Source organism: Mus musculus, chromosome Y (assembly GCF_000001635.26).
Source record: "Mus musculus strain C57BL/6J chromosome Y, GRCm38.p6 C57BL/6J".
NCBI classification, from domain to species: Eukaryota; Metazoa; Chordata; class Mammalia; order Rodentia; family Muridae; genus Mus; species Mus musculus.
In genome coordinates, this window is record NC_000087.7 from 1,108,408 (window position 1) to 1,132,060 (window position 23,653).

Below are 23,653 nucleotides of genomic sequence, written 5' to 3' on the forward strand. Positions count from 1 at the left end.
ACATTGTCAACAGGCCGACTGGCCCCTCCCCACCCCCCGAGAGCTTCCAGGGACTAAGCCACAAACCAAAGAGTACACATGGAGTGACCCATGGCTCTGGTCCCACATGTGGCAGAAGACAGCCTTGTTGGCATCAGTGGGAGGAGAGGCTCTTGGGTCTGAAGGTTTTTGTTTCCCAGTATAAGGGAATGCCAGGGCAGGAAGATGGGAGTGGGTGGGTGGAGGAGCACCCTCATAGAGGCTGGGGGAGGGAGGATGGGATTGGGGGTTTCCGAAGGGGAGACCTGGAAATAGGAAAACATTTGAAATGTAAATAAAGAAAATATCCAATTTAAAAAAATAGTAAAAGGATGGTACTCCAAGTGAGGGTAGAATACAGAAGCCATGGCAATATTGAATGTGAAATAGTATGTATTCTAATATGTGGGAAAACTAAAACTCTCCCTTTTGTGTTAAAAAAAAAAGAAGCAGAAGAAGAAAGAAAAGGAAAAAAAAAAGGACTGAGAAGTCTGAATGAAGAAATTAAAAAACTAAATGAAGAAAAAAAAAAAAAAAGAAATGATGTTTATAGGTAAATAGCTAAAGTAAGAACAGAGTATACCCAGTAGGGTAATCTAAACCATACAAATCTGTGCATCCTGGCTCAAAATCTTCATGTGAATATATAACACAGAGAAACCATGTTGTATAAGTAAGAATGAATGTAAAGGAATAATAAGGAAGATAAGAAAGGAGCTAGAGAGAAGAATAGAAGATAAGAGTTTGAATGGGAAATTTTGTGGAGGAGTTTTAACTGAAAAGGAGAGAGGAAGGGCAACACAGAAGGAAAGAGGGGGAATAAGAAGTGACAAATAACAGTAAAAATGTATGAAATGTATCCTATTCAAACTTCCAAAGGAGGGAAGCATCATCAGTTCTACTATGATACACATCACCATCAGTATGGCATGATGACCCTCTATGGGTGCAGTAGTGGCATACATACCTTGGCATTAACCAACAACTCTCTAATTGAACTGAAGACCCATTCAAAAAGAAGAAAACCTAGCCAACTTCCCAGGGCTGGTGAACAGGTACAGTCATAACATATAGTGTTTTGTGTCTGGCTAGTCTTACTTACTGTAGTCTTGAGGTTCATCTGTGTTGTAGAGTGAGTATGTGAATGAGGGTACTGTACCAGAATGTTATTTTATTTTAATTATATTTCTAAAACTGCCTCACATTGCTGAAATAGTTGTTACAACACTTTTTCTCCTGTCTGCATTCTATTAAAGATTTAGCCTTCAAGACATGGTGGTTACTGACAAGACCCCAGCATACCAAGATGTGAGAAAATTATTAATTATTACAAACCAATATGCATGAGAAAAGGGGACAACATAATTCCTTCAGAAGTCAACAATTTTGTGATAACTGAATTCAAAAATGCAGAAATGTTTTAATTGGCTGACAAAAAATTTAATGTCTATTTAAAAAAAAAAAGCAGTGATTATCAACGATGACTAATGAAACTGTTCTTGCATTACCATACCAGTGGAAACTGTTAGCATTTCTTCTAGGCTCCATACAACAGTTACTTAGCAACAGCCAGGTATGCCTGATTCATTATAAAAGGGGTTGTTTACTCCCTCCTCTCTCTTGTCTTCCTCTCTTGCTCTCTGTCCCATTTGTCACCATTCTCCTCCCCTCTCTCCACATGTTCATGGCCAACCTCTTCTGTTTCTCTCCTCTCTCAATTCCTCTCCACTTCCCATGCTGTAAATAAACTCTATTCTATATTATACCATGGTGTGGCTGGTACCTCAGGGGGAAAGGATGCCTCAGCATGGGTCCCCAGAGGTACTCCCCTCACCCAAACATATCCCTGGTCTCTTTTTTCTTTTTCTTTCTTTCTTTCTTTCTTTGTTTTTGTTTGTTTGTTTGTTTGTTTTTTTCTGTTTCTTTGTTTGTTTAAATAAAACACAACATTGGTTCCTAGACTTTCAGATTTAGAAAATCACTAGTTCACAAACCCTGCTGCCACATGGACAGCCACTGCAACAATTGGTAGATCTATCCATGAAATCTCTGATGAACTGGTAAACTCCCTCCCGACACTGATCAGTATACACTTTCTCTGGTCCCAAGGGAGGGTCGCTGAAATTGCAGCCTCCCTGTCCTGTCCTTGAGGATGAAGACATTCAGTCTTTATGACTGGCCTTTTACACGACCCTCATTCTAGGACCTCTAACCCTTGGGTGAATTCCCTCCTTCTCAGAAGCAGCTTTCTCTTGCTGCTGTAGAAAAATCCTAAGCTTAGGTACACCGTTCTCCCATGGGTTGGGGGCCACACAGCCACTACCTCCCGTGTGACAAAGGTCTAGACTTGGCTGCCTCTTTGTTATTAATTTTGTTCTTGGGACATCGGTAGAAACATTTTAATAATGTCCAATACCCAAAGGGAAGGTCTTTGCAGCTGTGTCTCCCGGTCTAATTCACAGTACCCAGCAAGTAACATCTTTACAAGGTCACTTAACTAGCACTTTAAAAACAACTATTTCAATAGAGATCTGTAGGCTCTCTCCCCGCTTCTTCCACACTTTTCTCACTATTTGCTCTTGATCCTGGTTCTCCACCTCCTTGATGCTACAGAATATGCCTCAGGAAAAGCAGCCATTTGCTCAACCTCAATCCCACCTCTGTGTGCCCAGGACTCTGCTCTTCCAAGCTGCTTCCGAATTCTGGAGGAACGGTGCACTGTCTGGTTTTGTGGCTTTCTTGAACTGATTTGATCTCACTCACTCTCCCACCAGAGCTGAGTTGCTAGGAGACAGAATCATGCTTCAGGCACTGGCCCTTGTCCTGCTCTCCACATACGTCCATCCCAATCCCTTGCAGGGACTTTGCTCAGCTGCATGCTGTGGCCACTGCTGGCCACCAAGCCAAGCTGTGTACCCTTCTCACTGAGTCACTTAGATTTGATTTGACTGAATGTTTGTCTCTGCTATGCTTCTATTACTACGTGACTTTCTTCCAGGCAGAGCTATAACCTCAGCGCCATCTATCTTTATTAAGGACAGTCCTAGGACTATCTATCATCCTTGCTACAGATAGCTCCCAGTTAGCTGCCTGTAGGAGTATAGCCTGTCAATTAAGAAAACATTTTCCGTCTATCCCGCCTTGACAAATAATGATTTCTAAACAGTAAAAGATTAAATGTTACTGTCTTAAATATATGTTTAGCCTTGTTTTTTGCTACTACCAATAAATTACAATGTGCTCTCTTTAACTGGTACAGTCTCCAACAAGTAATTAAAGAAACACAGATTGCCTAACACATGATTAATAGACTAGCCCTCAGTCTTGTCAGAAATCTGCTAAATCTAATAATGTTTAAGCTTATGAGAGACAGAGACTCCCACAATCTGACATTTGCTCTCCAAGAATATACGGGCACAGCGGGAAGATTCTACCTAGATTGTGGTATGATAACCACTGAGAAACACTGCTTCATTGCCTTGCCTGCTGCCAGGGTATGGTCTATACTGTGGACAATCAGAGGAAACCCAGAGTGTTAAATATGTCTTATTGCCTAAGTCAATTGACCCTAAGGTGGATTATTTCTTTCACAAGAACCTATTGCCTAGGAAAAAGCTTTTTGTCTTCTGGGCCTGATGGCAACTGACTCTGGCCATGTTGCCATGGAGATCACAGGGATCGGGGAACTGTTTAGATAGTGGACTATAGACCAACGTCTGTCATTTTAAATTAACATCATTCCTAGATTATAATTTATTTTTTCCAGATTTCTGAATACATAGAAAGCTAAGTTTGATAGCTAAAAAGCAGATTTAGTTCCTTAGCCCAAGGTAATCCACCTTATATATGTTCATTAGCAAAGTCATTAACTAAGACTGCCAGATTTCTTAATCAAAAAGACAGGTTAGCGTTGCTCACAGACTTCATGATAAAAACACACAAGTTCATATATAAGCTTTCACGGATGTAACCTTCAGGAACTCTTTATCTAAACTCAGTTTCCAGTGACTAAATGTTTCATATTTGCTCTTCTTGCTATGCCACTGTACAAATAATCATCAGTATAGTTCTTATAAATTAGCCTAACTAATAAAATGTTCCACTATATGATCTGACTTTTATAATCGTAAGTTCAAATTTTAAGTTTCCTTTGGTTGCCTTTTAAGGTAAACGTAAAGTGTATCTCGTTCTGAATCTACACTATAAGCTATCATACTCAAATGTAAGTTTTCTTTGGTTGTCTTTTAATTACAGACTTAAGATGTTTCTCTTGTTAAGCTATATGATCAACTATATTCTTAACAAGGCATTTTTGAGTTTCCTTTTGTTTCAAACAGAAATTTAAAATTGTTTCTAATTTTACTAAATTTATGTATATTGTCTCCTAGACAAAAGGAAAAAGCCCTTCTTGCTCCTTTGCTCCACAAAAAGGTTTTTACCTTCCCTAAACTAATCTTAAAGACTGTTCATGTTGTTAACAAATTTATCTCTTTTATAAATTTATAAGTTATAGGAAATCCACTCATATCTACCTCTCATGGACCAAAGACACTCCATGTGCTAATCAATAGCTTAAAGTTTCCACTACTACCTACTCCAGAGGATGGGATTCCTCTCCTGTGCCTTGGGATTGGGATTCCCCTCACCCACAACCACCAAGTCCTAAGGGTTTCAAATGTACACCTAAGAAAAATTTTCTTTCTTCCAAATGTACTTAGCTTTATTCTCTACCTCTAATGTATATGTGTGTGTTTCAGCATCTTGTCAAGACCAGACTTTAACTATACCGAGGACAACTCCAGAGAAGCAACCCCCACTTGTTCCAGTTTTCTCTCACAGACACAGGTATTTCTACTGAACTTGTTCCTTCTGATTTATCCACAGATGGTTCCACAGACCCTTGACAGCAAGGAAACAGCCAATTCTCCTAAGACTGGACCAACATCCCTCTGCCCATTTTCCTAGGTTTCTTAGAGACATGTTACCCCCAAATCAGCAGGAACCAGCTAAAGATCACTACAACCCTATTCCTGCTCCACCATCACCTCTATTTTTTCCTTTTTATTTAAACCAAAATAGGGGGAATGTTAGCATTTCTTCTAGGCTCTGCACTACAGTTACCTGGCAATAGTCAGGTGTGTCAGACTCTCTATAAAAGGGGCTGCTCACCCTCCTCACTCTCTCCTCTTCTTCTCTTGCTCTCTTCCCTTCATTCCCCTCCTCACCCCATCCCCACATATTTATGGCCAGCCTCTATTCCTCTTCTCTCTCCCATCCCCTCAATTTCCTTCCCCATTCCCTAAATAAACTCTATTCTATACTATACTGTTTTGAGTATAGTATAGAGGCTGGTCCCTCAGTGGGGAATGCTTCAGCATGGGCCCACACACATACCCTTTTCCCCCATACCATACCTCGACTATTGTGTTTATAAAAAGATTAAAGAGAGAGAGAATATGTTATGGTGGATGTGTATTCAGGTATGGGGGAAGGGGGTTCCTCTGAAGGTCCCCTGAGGGATGGGCCACATGATGGTATAGTATAGAATAGAGTTTATTTAGGGGACGGGGAGGGGAGTTGGGGTAGTAGAGGTAGAGAAAGGCAGAGAAAGAGAAAAAGAGAGAGAGAGAGAGACAGACAGACAGTCAGACAGACAGTAAGTAGAGTAGTAGAAGACTGGCCAGGAGAATGTGGAGAAAGAAAGGGGAGGGAAATGGGAGAGGGGGGGTGGGTAAAGGGGAAAGGGGTGAGAGGATAGAGCAGGAACAAGAGAGAGTGGAGGGGGCAAGCAGCTCCTTTTATATTGAGTCAGGCACACGAGGCTGTTGCCAGGCAACCATGGGGCAGAGCTTAGACAAAATGCTATTATCCCTCTCTCCTCGTTTTGGTTTAATTAAAAAAGAAAAAAATCAGAAAGAGGTAATGGTAGAGCAGGAATAGGGTTGAAGTGATCTTTAGCTGGTTCCTGCTGATTTGGGGGTAACATGTCTCTAAGAAACCTAGGAAAATGGGTAGGGGGATGTTGGTCCAGTCTTAGGAGAATTGGCTGTTTCCTTGCTGTCAAGGGTCTGTGGAACCATCTGTGGATAAATCAGAAGGAACAAGTTCAGTAGAAATACCTGTGTCTGTGAGAGAAAACTGGAACAAGTGGGGGTTGCTTCTCTGAAGTTGTCCTCGGTGTAGTTAAAGTCTGGTCTTGACAAGATGCTGAAACACACACATATACATTAGAGGTAGAGAATAAGATTAAGTACATTTGGGAGAAAGAAAAATTTTTTTCTTAGATATACATATGAAACCCAGAGGAATCCCACCTTCTGGAATAGGTGGCAAGTGGGAACTATAGGCAGATGTACTCATCTGGGTGGAGTCTATTTGATCCATGAGAGGTAGATCTAAATGGGTTTCTTGTAGCTTATAAGTTTACAAGAGAAAACAACATAAGTTAACAACATGAACAGTCTTAAGATGAGTCTTTAATGAAGCGGTTGAACAGGGGCTTTTTCCTTTTGTCTAGGAGACTGAATATATACCACTTTAAATTTAGTTAAAAGATAGCCAAAGAAAACTTAAAATTTGAATTTTTGATTACATAGTTGAATCATATAGTGGAGATGTTAGGGCAGTGGTATAGCAAGAAGAGGAAATATGAAGCTTTTAGTCAATGGAAACTGAGTTTAGGTAAGGAAGTAACAGGTTACATCTGTGAAAGTGCTTGTATCTGATTTTGTGTATTGTTTATTGTGAAGTCTGTAAGGAATCTGGCAGTCTTAGCCAGGGAATAAATTTATTAATGAGTAAATATAGTGGTGGATTACCTTAGGGTAAGGAGCTAGGTCTGTTTTCTAGCTGTCAAGCTACAGTTATCTTAGCTGTCCACATAGTCAGAAATCTGGAGAATAAATTAAATCAGGTATTAATTAAAAATGACAGAGTTCGTCTATAGTTCACTGCTGACCTGCCAGCCAGGAGAAGACCTCATTCTGCAGACCTATTTGCTCTGTTCCCAATTTGTTTTGTGAAAAGTGGGTTTGGTCCCACTCCTGGAGTCCTGTCAGGGACTCTGTCTGCCAAGACTTTGCTTTTCCATGGGTGTCTATCTGCCCCTGTCCCTGTGGTCTCCATAACAACTTGGGCAGAGTCAGTCTGGCTTTTAAACCCAGAAAACAAAGAGCCTTTTAAAAAGAGCCCCTTTTTTCCCTGTGGATTAAATAACTTGAGAAATGAGAAATGACTCACCTTGACTTAGGCAATATGAGTCACTTGACTCTTAGGGCTTCCAGTCTTGACCACAGTGTTTCTTAGTGGTTATCATACCACAATCGGGGCAGTCTCTTGTAGCTGTGTCTATATCTCCTGTGACCTTGGGGATAGCTGTTAGGCTTTGGGAGATTCTGTCTGTCATAAACTTAAGTATATTAATAATTAGCAGACTTCTGAGAAGATTGAGAGCTATGTCTACTGATCATATCTGTAGCAAAAACCATTATCAAGGCAGGACAGGAATGAAAATCTTAATTGTTAAGTGACTTTGACAGGTATAGAAAAACACATTTTGTATTAGTAGAGAAACACTTGGCTTAGAGTTGGTGTGGACCAGAATGGAAGAAATAAGAATGCTGACAGTGGTGGCTTGAGACTGTGCTGACAGAAGGTAAAGTGTGTCCAGGTCTATGACATAAACTGAGTGGGTGGGCAGACTGTGGGAACGGGCTGGACTCTGGTACAAGACAGGCAAGTGTATATGTGTGGTCAAGGCACCAGGTGCACTCCTACCTCAAGGGCATAGGGTTTGAGATGTCACAATAGGCTAGATGGCACTCAGATGGACTGGCTCTTGCTGGCTTTATTTCGAGACAAAGGTGGTGAAAGTGGCAGTGCACTCCGACAAGTGGGGAGGAGCTTTGTCCTAGCAGCCAGAAGCCCTAACCCAGTGTTGCCCAATCCCATCTGTCAGAGCCTGAGATGGGCGGAGGAAGTTCCTGAAGTAGCATTTCATCTTCACTGAAGGGGTAGGAGAGAGCTCTGCCAGATGGTGGAGGTTAAGCGGAGAGCTGAGGTGAGAGACCAGAGCGAAAGTATGCCCACAGCAGTCCTGCTATGTCTCAGATGTGGTACAGCAGCAGCAAAAGTGGCAGCTCTGGCAGAGGCAGGACTCATTTTCACTACATGAGTTCCAGGTAGAGAGGACAAAATAGAGAACAGGGACAGTGCAGATGAGGAACATGAGGGAAATCAACAACATCTCAGCAAAATCTCTGGCAGGATGCAAGGGATGGGCCAGACCCACTCTGAATCGGGAGCAGAGCAAATGGTGAGAGAATGAGGGCTGCTAGGGAGCAAGCAAATGAGGGATGACGGAAGGGAAAGTCTTCACTACAGATTGCTAGCAAGAGAGTTGTTTTAAAGTGTCAGTTTAGCGGCCACATATAGATATTGTTTGAATTAGACCATTAGACCAGGACATCCCAGTAGGTAGGGACAAGGTGGTGTAGACAAGCCCATGGATGAGAATAGGGTTATTAACTACCCCTACCAGAGTACTGAGGTATTACTAACTGTAGAGACTTCTAGCCAGACCAGACTACCAGGTCATCATGTAGTGATCTGGGGGCTAAGCTCTGGGCTGATGCCCTGAGAGAGGAGTTCACTCAGGCCTTAGATTTCTCAGCAGTGGGAAAGGAACAGTCTCAAAAGAGAGGAAGATCTCACCCAAGGGAAAAATGTTCTAGAACATGGATCAGTGAAAAGACTGAATGTCTCCATCCTCAAGGGCAGCAAAAGGATAGCTCTAAGCTCAAGAACTCTCTCCTGGGACCATCAGGACATTTACTCTGACCAATGAGTAGAGGGGGCTTACCATTTCTCCAAAGTTTGGGCTAGTGAGTGTTGGCTCTCCAAGTGGTAACAGGGGATGCAAACCTTAGGAGTTTCTAAATCCAAGTCTTGGCACCAAATGTTGTGTTTATAAAAAGATAAAGAGAGGAGGAATATGTTTTGGTGGATGCACAGTCAGTCAGGTACGGGGAAGAGGGTACCTCTGCAGACTCATGCTGAGGCATTCCTTCCCCCTGAGGGACCAGCAACACAATGGTATAGTATAGAATAGAGTTTATTCAGGACTATACACACCACCCCTGGATCCTTCCTTGGCCTGAACACTAGACTCAGCCCTGTCCCCTGTTCCAGCTCCATCCCCAGCAACTACCAATAAAAGACATCCAAAGGCCAAACTTGTGTCTCACAGCAACCAGGAAGATGATAAAAGACAGGATAAGCAAATGAGTTACTATCGAACAGTATGCCTCCTTGAAGTCTTCTGGGCTCAAAGAGGTTGCAAGAAGAACAAGCTGAAAGAGAACTAAAAGGCTTTGCTGACCTAAGGCTATGTACAGTGTGGCAGCCACCACCATAGCAGCAGCTATTCTCAAGTGCACAAGCACACAGCAATAATGCCTTTTCAGGTTATTTAAGAGCCCCTTCCCTTGGGAAGATTAACAGATTATGTGCTCCTGCATGAGAACATCAAGGGTTTGGGAGATGACAATCCAAGATGACCTGTATGTAACACAGCCCCAGCCTTTTAACTATTAACATGTTTTTTCTCCCTAAGTCTCAAGTATTTACTTCATTGTTTTCTGCTGTCCAAGACCTGATCAAATTGAATTGTTTGGAGTTGTAGAAGACCAATAAGTTCATCCACAGAGCTGGTTATGAATGACAGACTGCTAACAGTGAAAGAGTGTGAAGTTACTTATAAGTTTATGAGCACTTTCAGGTAATTAACATAAGCTGCAACTTAATCTGTGGGTTTTAGGATGCTTTTGATTCAGAGTGATGTGGCAACACATAGGCCATCCATTTCAGATGCAGAACTTTCCTATTAAGTTTTTGATCTTCTTCAGGTAATTTGACTCAACATCAAATACAGTAAGTGTCTGGAAAATCTTACCTTTTTCTTCTTTAAGCACTTATTTGTCTTTTATTCAGTGAAAGTTTTGCTCAACAGTACCATCTCTCATTTTCACAGGTCACTTTCACTCTGAGGAAACTAAGTGTGCTATTTGCACATGCACACATGCGTATGTGCAGAATAATTAGGTATCAAGCAAGATTCTGGACTTCAGTTCTTAAGATTGCAAATATCAGGAAACACAAACCCCTTGTCTTGCTGCTACCTACTCTACGTTTTATACTGGGAACCAGGTAGTTTTATGCTGCCTTCCTTCTGAACTACATGCCTTTTGGGGACATGTTCCTCCTTCTTTGACAGTTTTGATCCAACTCTTTTCCTGTAAAAGGGAGGATATCACTGAAAGTGTTAGTGAGCTTGAAATGCCACATTGAGATGCAAGAAACACAGAATACTAAATAAATGAGACTGGAAAAGAAAATCTCTATAGGATATCTAAGTTGAAAAACTATACAGAACAAAAACAAGTTACTGAGAGCTGAAAGATAAGAACACGAGTCATATATAAAGGAAGTCCCTTAAAAAACCCCAGAATACTCATCAATAGAAATGTAAAGCAATAAATTCCAAGTCATAAAAGACCACAATTGCAAACCTAGTAAAATTTTCTGCCATAATTGAAGGTGAAAGAAAAATGTTCCATAAAACAGATGAGCAAAAAGAATGCACATTCAGCAGAATATGCCTAAACAAAACAGAAGCAGAACTTGGCACTGAAGAGATTTCAAGAGATAAAACAAATGAATCTCTAATTGCTAATGCAAAGTACCTCTGAGAACCCAACAAAAATTCAAAACAATGACTATAAGAGAAAAACATCTTTCAATAATATTTAAAAAGTCAATGGCCTAAATTCTTCAATCAAAGGACAAACACTTTTAAAAAAACAAAATCTATGTCATGTACTATGTACAAAGCACACAGAGTGAAAAGATGTATAACAGAACTCCAATCATATAGGATTTGGAAGTTACCATGTATCTGTAAGCCATTAATTGACCAAATAGATTTTATTCTAAAACTAATCAGAAAAGATAAAAAGAGATTACATTCTAAGAAGAAAAATAGTTAATCAGAAGACATTATTATCTTAAATATACATGAACCAATTTCATAAAAAGCTTAGCAATTACTGAGAATAAAGTTACAGATTAACATCAACCATTTAACAATGGGAAACTTCAATACATTACTTTCTCAAACCAAATGGAAGTCAGAACAAAAATTAAGCAGAGAAACAGTAGAATTTAAAAATATTATACACCATATCAACACATAAGCATATTCTACCCAAACACCAAAGAAAGAACATTCTACTCAATAGACCACTGAAGTTTCTCTAAAATAAAACATATCCTGAGACACAAAACAAACCTGACCAAATTCAGAAGGACCGAAATGGCTCTGTATAACCTACCAGACCTAAACATTATGCATTAAAAACTTAAAATCAACAGCAAACAAATGTCTAGTAAGCATAAAAATTTATGGGGTTTCAACCATTTAATATTAATGATAAATCTGTCAAAGAATAAATTTTTAAAAATCTGTAGTTAAGATCTTCAGCTCCAGACAGCCGGCCACCTTCCTGGTCAGAGCACTGGGGTCTGCCCGGCCTGAGAGGTTTGTGTCACAGGCGCCGGCAGGAGCCTTCTTGGCTCCGGGACTCTGCGGAGGGCAGGCTGCACGGGAGACCGTGTGGAATACAGAGGCCAGCCGTTTCTGGTACGGGCCAGAGTCGCAGAGCTTCTGGGGCGGCGACATCTTCAGACAACCAGCCACCTTCCTGGCGAGAGCCACAGAGCTTCGGAGGCAGCGACATCTCCAGACAACCAGCCACCTTCCTGGCGAGAGCCACAGAGCTTCTGAGGCGGCGACATCTCCGGACAACCAGCCACGTTCCTGGCGAGAGCCACAGAGCTTCTGAGGCGGCACCATTTTCAGCTCCAGACAGCCGGCCACCTTCCTGGTGAGAGCACGGGGGTCTGCCCGGCCTGAGAGGTTTGTGTCACAGGCGCCGGCGGGAGCCTTCTTGGCTCCGGGACTCTGCGGAGGGCAGGCTGCACGGGTGACCGTGTGGAATACAGAGGCCAGCCGTTTCTGGTACGGGCGAGAGTCTCAGAGCTTCTGGGGTGGCGCCATCTTCGTCTCCAGACAACCGGCCACCTTCCTGGCGAGAGCCACAGAGCTTCTGAGGTGGCGACATCTTCGACTCCAGACAACCGGCCACCTTCCTGGCCAAAGCAACACAGCTTCTGGGAAAGATCCTGTTTTGGGCCTTCATCTTCAGCCAGGAGGAGGTCCAAACACCAGATAACTGTACACCTTCCCCGAAAGAGGAGATCTTGCCTGCAGAGACTGCTCTGACCACTGAAACTCAGAGGAGAGAGCTTGTCTCCCACGCCTGCTGATTGAGGGTAACAAAATCAACAGAGGAACAATCTCTTAACAAAGACAACTATAACAACTAACTCCAGAGATTGCCAGATGGCGAAAGGTAAACGTAAGAATCCTACCAACAGAAACCAGGACCACTCACCATCATCAGAACCCAGAACGCCCACTTCGCCCAGTCCAGGACACCCTAACACATCTGAAAAGGTAGACCTGGATTTAAAAGCATATCTCATGATGATGGTAGAGGACATAAAGAAGGAATTCAATAACTCACTTAAAGAGATACAGGAGAACACTGCTAAAGAGTTACAAGTCCTTAAAGAAAAACAGGAAAACACAACCAAACAGGTAGAAGTCCTTATAGAAAAACAGGAAAACACATCCAAACAGATGATGGAAATGAACAAAACCATACTAGACCTAAAAAGGGAAGTAGACACAATAAAGAAAACCCAAAGTGAGGCAACGCTGGAGATAGAAACCTTAGGAAAGAAATCTGGAACCATAGATGCCAGCATCAGCAACAGAATACAAGAGATGGAAGAGAGAATCTCAGGTGCAGAAGACTCCATAGAGAACATCGGCACAACAATCAAAGAAAATGGAAAATGCAAAAAGATCCTAACTCAAAACATCCAGGAAATCCAGGACACAATGAGAAGACCAAACCTACGCATAATAGGAGTGGATGAGAATGAAGATTTTCAACTCAAAGGACCAGCAAACATCTTCAACAAAATTATTGAAGAAAACTTCCCAAATCTAAAGAAAGAGATGCCCATGAACATACAAGAAGCCTACAGAACTCCAAATAGACAGGACCAGAAAAGAAATTCCTCCCAACACATAATAATCAGAACATCAAATGCACTAAATAAAGATAGAATACTAAAAGCAGTAAGGGAAAAAGGTCAAGTAACATATAAAGGCAAGCCTATCAGAATTACACCAGATTTTTCACCAGAGACTATGAAAGCCAGAAGAGCCTGGACAGATGTTATACAGACACTAAGAGAACACAAATGCCAGCCCTGGCTACTATACCCAGCCAAACTCTCAATTACCATAGATGGAGAAACCAAAGTATTCCACTACAAAACTAAATTCACCCATTATCTCTCCACGAATCCAGCCCTTCAAAAGATAATAACAGAAAAAAAAACAATACAAGGACGGGAACCACGCCCTAGAAAAAACAAGAAGATAATCCCTCAACAAACCTAAAAAAAGACAGCCACAAGAACAGAATGCCAACTTTTAAAACAAAAATAACAGGAAGCAACAATTACCTTTCCTTATTATCTCTTAATATCAATGGACTCAATTCCCCAATAAAAAGACATAGACTAACAGACTGGCTACACAAACAGGACCCAACATTCTGCTGCTTACAGGAAACCCATCTCAGGGAAAAAGACAGACACTACCTCAGAGTGAAAGGCTGGAAAACAATTTTCCAAGCAAATGGTCTGAAGAAACAGGCTGGAGTAGCCATTCTAATATCGGATAAAATCGAATTCCAACCCAAAGTTATCAAAAAAGACAAGGAGGGACACTTCATACTCATCAAAGGTAAAATCCTCCAAGAGGAACTCTCAATTCTGAATATCTACGCTCCAAATGCAAGGGCAGCCACATTCATTAGAGACACTTTAGTAAAGCTCAAAGCACACATTGCACCACACACAATAATAGTGGGAGACCTCAACACACCACTTTCATCAATGGACAGATAGTGGAAACAGAAACTAAACAGGGACACAGTGAAACTAACAGAAGTTATGAAACAAATGGACCTGACAGATATCTACAGAATATTTTATCCTAAAACAAAAGGATATACCTTCTTCTCAGCACCTCACGGGACCTTCTCCAAAATTGACCATATAAGTGGTCACAAAATAGGCCTCAACAGATACAAAAATATTGAAATTGTCCCATGTATCCTATCAGACCACCATGGCCTAAGACTGATCTTCAATAACAACATAAATAATGGAAAGCCAACATTCACGTGGAAACTGAACAACACTCTTCTCAATGATACCTTGGTCAAGGAAGGAATAAAGAAAGAAATTAAAGACTTTTTAGAGTTTAATGAAAATGAATCCACAACGTACCCAAACCTTTGGGACACAATGAAAGCATTTCTAAGAGGGAAACTCATAGCTCTGAGTACCTCCAAAAAGAAACGGGAGAGAGCACATACTAGCAGCTTGACAACACATCTAAAAGCTCTAGAAAAAAAGGAAGCAAATTCACCCAAGAGGAGTAGACGGCAGGAAATAATCAAACTCAGGGGTGAAATTAACCAAGTGGAAACAAGGAGAACTATTCAAAGAATTAACCAAACGAGGAGTTGGTTCTTTGAGAAAATCAACAAGATATATAAACCCTTAGCTAGACTCACTACAGGGCAAAGGGACAAAATCCTAATCAACAAAATCAGAAATGAAAAGGGAGACATAACAACAGATCCTGAAGAAATCCAAAACACCATCAGATCCTTCTACAAAAGGCTATACTCAAGAAAACTGGAAAACCTGGACGAAATGGACAAATTTCTGGACAGATACCAGGTACCAAAGTTGAATCAGGATCAAGTTGACCTTCTAAACAGTCCCATATCCCCTAAAGAAATAGAAGCAGTTATTAATAGTCTCCCAACCAAAAAAAGCCCAGGACCAGACGGGTTTAGTGCAGAGTTCTATCAGACCTTCAAAGAAGATCTAATTCCAGTTCTGCACAAACTATTTCACAAGATAGAAAGTAGAAGGTACTCTACCCAACTCATTTTATGAAGCCACTATTACTCTGATACCTAAACCACAGAAAGATCCAACAAAGATAGAGAACTTCAGACCAATTTCTCTTATGAATATCGATGCAAAAATCCTTAATAAAATTCTCGCTAACCAAATCCAAGAACACATTAAAGCAATCATCCATCCTGACCAAGTAGGTTTTATTCCAGGGGTGTAGGGATGGTTTAATATACGAAAATCCATCAATGTAATCCATTATATAAACAAACTCAAAGACAAAAACCACATGATCATCTCGTTAGATGCAGAAAAAGCATTTGACAAGATCCAACACCCATTCATGATAAAAGTTTTGGAAAGATCAGGAATTCAAGGCCCATACCTAAACATAATAAAAGCAATCTACAGCAAACCAGTAGCCAACATCAAAGTAAATGGAGAGAAGCTGGAAGCAATCCCACTAAAATCAGGGACTAGACGAGGCTGCCCACTTTCTCCCTACCTTTTCAACATAGTACTTGAAGTATTAGCCAGAGCAATTCGACAACAAAAGGAGATCAAGGGGATACAAATTGGAAAAGAGGAACTCAAAATATCACTTTTTGCAGATGATATGATAGTATATATAAGTGACCCTAAAAATTCCACCAGAGAACTCCTAAACCTGATAAACAGCTTCGGTGAAGTAGCTGGATATAAAATTAACTCAAACAAGTCAATGGCCTTTCTCTACACAAAGAATAAACAGGCTGAGAAAGAAATTAGGGAAACAATACCCTTTTCAATAGTCACAAATAATATAAAATATCTCGGCGTGACTCTAACTAAGGTAGTGAAAGATCTGTATGATAAAAACTTCAAGTCTCTGAAGAAAGAAATTAAAGAAGATCTCAGAAGATGGAAAGATCTCCCATGCTCATGGATTGGCAGGATCAACATTGTAAAAATGGCTATCTTGCCAAAAGCAATCTACAGATTCAATGCAATCCCCATCAAAATTCCAACACAATTCTTCAACGAATTAGAAGGAGCAATTTGCAAATTCATCTGGAATAACAAAAAACCTAGGATAGCAAAATCTCTTCTCAAGGATAAAAGAACCTCTGGTGGAATCACCATGCCTGACCTAAAGCTTTACTACAGAGCAATTGTGATAAAAACTGCATGGTACTGGTATAGAGACAGACAAGTAGACCAATGGAATAGAATTGAAGACCCAGAAATGAACCCACACACCTATGGTCACTTGATCTTCGACAAGGGAGCTAAAACCATCCAGTGGAAGAAAGACAGCATTTTCAACAATTGGTGCTGGCACAACTGGTTGTTATCGTGTAGAAGAATGCGAATTGATCCATACTTATCTCCTTGTACTAAGGTCAAATCTAAGTGGATCAAGGAACTTCACATAAAACCAGAGACACTGAAACTTATAGAGGAGAAAGTGGGGAAAAGCCTTGAAGATATGGGCACAGGGGAAAAATTCCTGAACAGAACAGCAATGGCTTGTGCTGTAAGATCAAGAATTGACAAATGGGACCTAATGAAACTCCAAAGTTTCTGCAAGGCAAAAGACACCGTCAATAAGACAAAAAGACCACCAACAGATTGGGAAAGGATCTTTACCTATCCTAAATCAGATAGGGGACTAATATCCAACATATATAAAGAACTCAAGAACGTGGACTTCAGAAAATCAAATAACCCCATTAAAAAATGGGGCTCAGAACTGAACAAAGAATTCTCACCTGAGGAATACCGAATGGCAGAGAAGCACCTGAAAAAATGTTCAACATCCTTAATCATCAGGGAAATGCAAATCAAAAGAACCCTGAGATTCCACCTCACACCAGTCAGAATGGCTAAGATCAAAAATTCAGGTGACAGCAGATGCTGTCGTGGATGTTGAGAAAGAGGAACACTCCTCCATTGTTCGTGGGATTGCAGGGTTGTACAACCACTCTGGAAATCAGTCTGGTGGTTCCTCAGAAAACTGGATATAGTACTACCGGAGGATCCAGCAATACCTCTCCTGGGCATATATCCAGAAGATGCCCCAACTGGTAAGAAGGACACATGCTCCACTATGTTCATAGCAGCCTTATTTATAATAGCCAGAAGCTGGAAAGAACCCAGATGCCCCTCAACAGAGGAATGGATACAGAAAATGTGGTACATCTACACAATGGAGTACTACTCAGCTATTAAAAAGAATGAATTTATGAAATTCCTAGCCAAATGGATGGACCTGGAGGGCATCATCCTGAGTGAGGTAACACATTCACAAAGGAACTCACACAATATGTACTCACTGATAAGTGGATATTAGCCCCAAACCTAGGATTCCCAAGATATAAGATACAATTTCCTAAACACATGAAACTCAAGAAAAATGAAGACTGAAGTGTGGACACTATGCCCCTCCTTAGAAGTGGGAACAAAACACCCTTGGAAGGAGGTACAGAGACAAAGTTTGGAGCTGAGATAAAAAGATGGACCATGTAGAGACTGCCATATCCGGGGATCCATCCCATAATCAGCTTCCAAATGCTGACACCATTGCATACTAGCAAGATTATGCTGAAAGGACCCTGATATAGCTGTCTCTTGTCAGAGTATGCCTGGGCCTAGCAAACATAGAAGTGGATGCTCACAGTTGGCTATTGGATGGATCACATGGCCCCCAATGAAGGAGCTAGAGAAAGTACCCAAGAAGCTAAAGGGATCTGCAACCCTATAGGTGGAACAACATTATGAACTAACCAGTACCCTGGAGCTCTTGACCCTAGCTGCATATGTATCAAAAGATGGCCTAGTCGGCCATCACTGGAAAGAGAGGCCCATTGGACACGCAAACTTTATATGCCCCAGTACAGGGGAACGCCAGGGCCAAAAAAGGGGAGTGGGTGGGTAGGGGAGTGGGGTGGGTGGCTATGGGGTACTTTTGGTATAGCATTGGAAATGTAAATGAGCTAAATACCTAATAAAAAATGGAAAAAAAATCTGTAGTTAAATGAAAGTGAAAACACAACAAAAGCTCTGGAACACAGTACTATTTATAATTTCATGCACTCCATCTGCCTAGATCCTGTACCTCCTCTTGGGAGTTGCCTGGTGAATCTGTGTGACCTTTTCCCTCTAGCCCATTCACCCCCTCCAAATTGCCACATCTAGTCCGAATCCTATATACAGTACTTCTATCTGGCACCTCCTGCGGGTGCCTTAAGCAAACTGTAGGGTTCTACTAGGAATCTCCATACCTGTCCGGACCCACAGGCCACTCCCTTCACCATATCCAACCTCTCAAGCTAGCCAGATCTATTCCTCATACTCCTTACTTAGAACAGGTAACACACCCTGTGCATCAGCTAAACCACTCTGCCTACTTGCTCTCACTCAAGATAAACCATTTCAACATCTTGTCCCAATCCACCCACAAATCCTTCCTTCTGTTACAACTTGCTCTGTCCATACCAAACTTAAAACTAAGTCCATCTGTCCCATTCTCATGGCAAAAATACACCTTGATATGAAAGATGAAGTTGGCACCTACTCTCCAAAGCCTAACCATCCTGTAGTAATGTTTGTCAATGAGAATTTTCTAGATTAACTTCATTCAGGACACAAATCTACAAGAGCAATAGTTAACTTCAAAGAACAAGCAGTTCAATAGAGCTAAGGAGAAAGAGTTTAAAGAGAATAAATGGCTAGTGATGCCTAAGAAAACACAAACATGAGGCTGATGGAAATAAAGAAAATATAAGACTGGTGGCCAACTAGAATCTTCACTGTATTGCCTAGTATTCATGGTACTACAAAAGTAAAAGTACTTTCTTTCACCACTGGCAGAGGAATGTAATCAAGCTAAAAATCTTGAGAATTGAATAAGACACTTGCCTCAGGGATATACTGGTGGAATGATAGAACATTATGATAGTAACCTGCCACTTTAAAAAAGTGGTTCTTCTTGCAACAGAAAGTAGAACAATTAACACAGAGATCCACAATTAGAAAATGAACATAAATCAAGACTCTGAAGCATTTTCCTAAATGAGATATCTTTATCAAACCTTCAAGAATCAAGGATTTATATAAAAGACAGGTAGTAGAAAATACTTACTGTATGGTGTCCTACAATTACAACAGGACTTAACATATTATCTCAGAACTGCAACACTACAAACTAGATTTTCACAGGTTCAAACCAGACAAATTTCCTGAAGAGAATGGCAATGACTAAAAAAGGCTGCTAATCAACAAGATAGTTTCAACGTGTCATGAATGAGAAGGCCAGGTTTCTTCAATGGAGAATCACTGGGTATATTAACCACACTCTAGGGTAGGCCCCTGGCATTCCCTGCTCAGGAGCTGTTGGCTAACACAAAACAGAATCCACTGCATTGTGCTTTTTTTTTTTTTTTTCTTTTTGGTACACATTATGTTTTTGTTATTTCATTTTTCTTTGGGGATTTTTGTCTTTCTGTGCATTTTTTTTGTCTGTTCATTTTTGTTTTTTCTTTGTTTTTCTTTTTGAGGCATAGAGAAAAGACAAGGATAAGTAGAAAACTAGGAATGGTATTGAATTTGAGGCAGGGGAAAGAATAAAAAATTGCAAAAAAGAATTACTAAAAGATGTGAGTTAACAAAATGAACTAGAAGGGGTGAAAGCATTAGAAAAAGGACTGAAAGGCATTTCTTGAGAGAATTTTTACAGATAGGCAATATACATATGAATAAACATTTAATATTAATAGCCATGGGGAACTATAGCAAAACATAGGTATGTGGGAGGGAGGAATCACTTTACATATTTTAAAATAACTATTGTTGGAAAGGTATAAAGTCACAAAAATTAAAATGTCACCACATAATTCAACAATTCCATATTGAACACTTATGCAAAGGAAATGAAACTGATGTTGGCGACATCACAGAATTCACTTTGATTTACTTAAAGCACATAAATAGAAATACCTTACATTTTCAATGATTGATAAAAAGAAAACAAGAATACAGTGCATCTTTATAGACTATTCCTAAGTACCTAAGACAGAAACTCTACCATCATTAAAATTATGAATGAATCTGGAGTACATTACAGCAAGTGAGGTAAGCCAGACATAAAAAGACAAAACATATACTACTAAACTCAGGTACAGATGTAATCTAAAAATTTCGTAGAATGAATGTTTACTGTCAATAGTTGTGAATATGATTGAAAAACTGTTAATGTCAATTGTATGCTATTTTGACTGTGATGTCCATATTCAGTGCCATTAAGCTGTAAAAATATTTACATATAATATATATAATATAAATTGTATGTGTAATAAAATATATTAACCATTTTGTATATGATAAAAATTTGTATAATAAAGCCATCATTATTGTAGCAAATGTTGAGAATTAGTAAAATATTGATGGCTGTCCTTACACTAAGGTTACATTTATCTTCAAAAAGTAAAATATTTTAGTATGTGTATGCTCATAAAATTTTGACAAGCCTGCCTTTAATCCCAGCACTCAGGAGGCAGAGGCAGGCGGATTTCTGAGTTGGAGGCCAGCCTGGTCTACAAAGTGAGTTCCAGGACAGCAGGGCTTATACAGAGAAACCCTGTCTCGAAAAACAAAACAAAACAAAATAATTAAATATTAAATATTATTATTTAGTATTATGTTTACTTTTTTTTTCTCCTACCCACTGGGAGAAAAAAAACATTTCCTGCACTATATTGTTATGTTTACTTTTTATCAGTAGAGTTTTTTCAGTGAACAAAACACCAGTAATAAAGAAGAGAGAAAGCCCTGGAAAGATGGCTCAGATGTTAAGAGCACTGGCTACTCTTCCAGAGGTCTTGATTTCAATTCCCAGCAATCACATGGTGGCTCACAACCATCTATGATGAGATTTGGTACCTTCTTTTGGCCTGCAGGCATACATGCAGGCAGATCTCTGTATAAATAATAAATCTCTAAAACAAAAGCAAAAACAAGAGAAAAAGAATACTATAAGCTAGCATTAGTTCTACCCAGGCAAAATTTGAATAAAAAGTACTTCCTCAATTTTAAAAAAAATCCTGCCATTATATAACAAAGGTAGAAAAAAAAGAGAGAATAATATACTTAAGGATGCCAACATTGTCAGTGCATCAAGGCTGACAATCTGAGCTTAATGAGTATTACACACATGGTAGAATTAAAGAATCAAACCAGTGTAAGTTGTGCTCTGAGTTGTACATGTAATATGGCATGTACACATTATTCCAAAAAATTTTTAAAAAATATAATTGGGGAAAAATAAGTACTTACTTAATCATTTCAAAAAGCTTTGGATCTGAGACTTTGATATTTCGTGCCATATTCCATGAAAGATGAACCATGGGTACTACTGACTTGACACTTTGCAATTTATTCCATTCATATCGTTCAACTGCCAATTTATATTGGAAGGCTAGGAAGACAGAAAATGTTATAAAGTAACAAAAATGAACAAAATATATAAGAACCCTATTATGACACTTCTAAGTCCATCACTTCTGAAAAGTATAAATGCACTGAAAGATTATATTTAAAGACTGTCATGTAATGAGCAGTGCTAATAATTAAGACATTATGCTATGAAATTTTTATATTTTGCTATTTCATCATTTCAAATTATGATAACTTTTAGTCCACAATATTGTAGACGACGAACTATTATAGATGATGAACCAGCAATGTAAAACATGTCCAGTTCACATTCTTCTGGTGCTGAAGAATAATATTTATGCATTTTAAACAGACATAGTAAGGTTTCTGGAAACATGAAATAAGAATTCTAAAGAATATAAGAGGCAGCTTAGTAGTTAAGAGCTTTTGTTTTTCTTGCAGAAGACCAAAGCTTCAATTCCCAGCACCCACATGGCAGCTCCCAACTGTCTGGATCTCCAATTCCAGGAAATCCAACACCCTCTTCCAACATCCTGGGTGTAAGAAACATATCAAACATATATGCAAGCAAAACTCTCATATACATAATATAAGACATACATGAAAGCAAAACTCATATATATTAATCTCTAAAAAATTTAAACATTTAAAAATCTTTAGAGCCAGGCACTGGTGGCACAGCCTTTAATCCCAACACTTGGGAGGCAAAGGCAGGCAGATTTCAGAGTTTGAGGCCAGCCTGGTCTACAGAGTGAGTTCCAGGACAGCCAGGGCTATACAGAAAAACCCTACCTTGAAAAAACAGAATCAAACAAGCAAGCAAGCAAGCAAGCAAATAAACAAACAAAAATCTTTGGATTCTAAATAACCAAAATAAAATACATATTTTAGTAGTATTTAGATAACTTAATGAATCCAAAGCACAGAACTCAAATGGGCATATGTTTTAATCAACACAGAAAAAAAATTAAAAACATAGTCTCTAAAGGAATGATCTTCTGTAATGTAAAAATGAAAAAACTACATTGGTGTGCTAATTTAAATACCTGTGAGTGGACCAACATTCCAGGTGATGTTGTTACACCACCCAATAGCCTGAACCCAGTGAACAGTGCCTGCATTTATCCAAACCAAATCACCAGGTCGTTGAATAAACCTATAAACAGGAACATTTGCTTCATAAAGATCTTCAAGGTTCGGCCACCAAGAACTCATCAGGAAATTCAAATTATTTCTGGGAGGAAGGAAGAATACAGATAGTCAAGAATTTAAAAACCCTTGTGGAACAACAATATGAATTAATCAGTACCCTGGAGCTCTTGTCTCTAGCTGCATATGTATCAAAAGATGGCCTAGTTGGCCATCACTGGAAAGAGAGGCCCATTGGTCATGCAAACTTTATATGCCTCAGTACAGGGGAACACCAGGGCCAAAAAGTGGGAGAGGGTGGGTAGGGGAGTGTGGGGGGGTAGGAGGGTATGGGGGACTTTTGGGATAGCATTGGAAATGTAAATGAGGAAAATACCTAATAAAAAATAATAAAAAAGAAAAAATAGAATTTAAAAATCCAGAGTTAAAATAAACAAACAAAATCCAAGTCACAAATTTAAGAAGGTGTGAAACATACATATTTAGATCAGATTCTTCTGGTGCTGAAGGTCAGATTGAAAAAAGCCAATAAGTTAAAAATGTTATAATATTTAATTAAAATGTTGAACTGTGAAGCAATGGGAAAGGTACATTTCTTTTTAAAAGTGAAGATGGCCAGGTGTGGTGGTGCACGCCTTTAATCACAGCCCTTGGGAGGCAGAGGCAGGGGGATTTCTGAGTTCAAGGCCAGCCTGGTCTACAAAGTGAGTTCCAGGACAGCCAGGGCTATACAGAGAAACCTTGTCTCGAAAAACAAAAAACAAAACAAAATAAAAAACAAAACAAAACAAATAAACAATAAAAAAAGTGAAGATGTCAGACCTGAAAAATGTTTCATCTAAGTTATAAATGATTACTAATTGATGTAAAGACTGATTTATTTATTACTCTTGTTAAACATATTTAACAGTAACCCTCTTAT

General features: G+C 39.6%; 1 protein-coding gene across 23 annotated transcripts in view; it reads right to left on the minus strand.

Annotated features, from left to right (window-relative positions):
- Positions 1-23,653, minus strand: part of Uty (ubiquitously transcribed tetratricopeptide repeat containing, Y-linked) — a 160,587-nt gene that overhangs the window by 23,221 nt on the left and 113,713 nt on the right. For 22 of the 23 annotated variants that reach the window (XR_879400.3, XR_001782882.2, XM_011248585.3 and 19 more), the window contains 2 exons: positions 22,629-22,816; positions 21,463-21,604 (listed from right to left, as the gene is read on the minus strand). Coding sequence is in view for 21 of the 23 variants with exons in the window: in XM_011248585.3 (XP_011246887.1) it covers positions 21,463-21,604; positions 22,629-22,816 (330 nt within the window). In the remaining 2 variants the exon portion in view is untranslated. Of the gene's footprint in view, positions 1-9,112; positions 12,396-21,462; positions 21,605-22,628; positions 22,817-23,653 lie in introns of those variants that run through there. The other variant, XM_030251564.1, reaches the window with a different exon arrangement.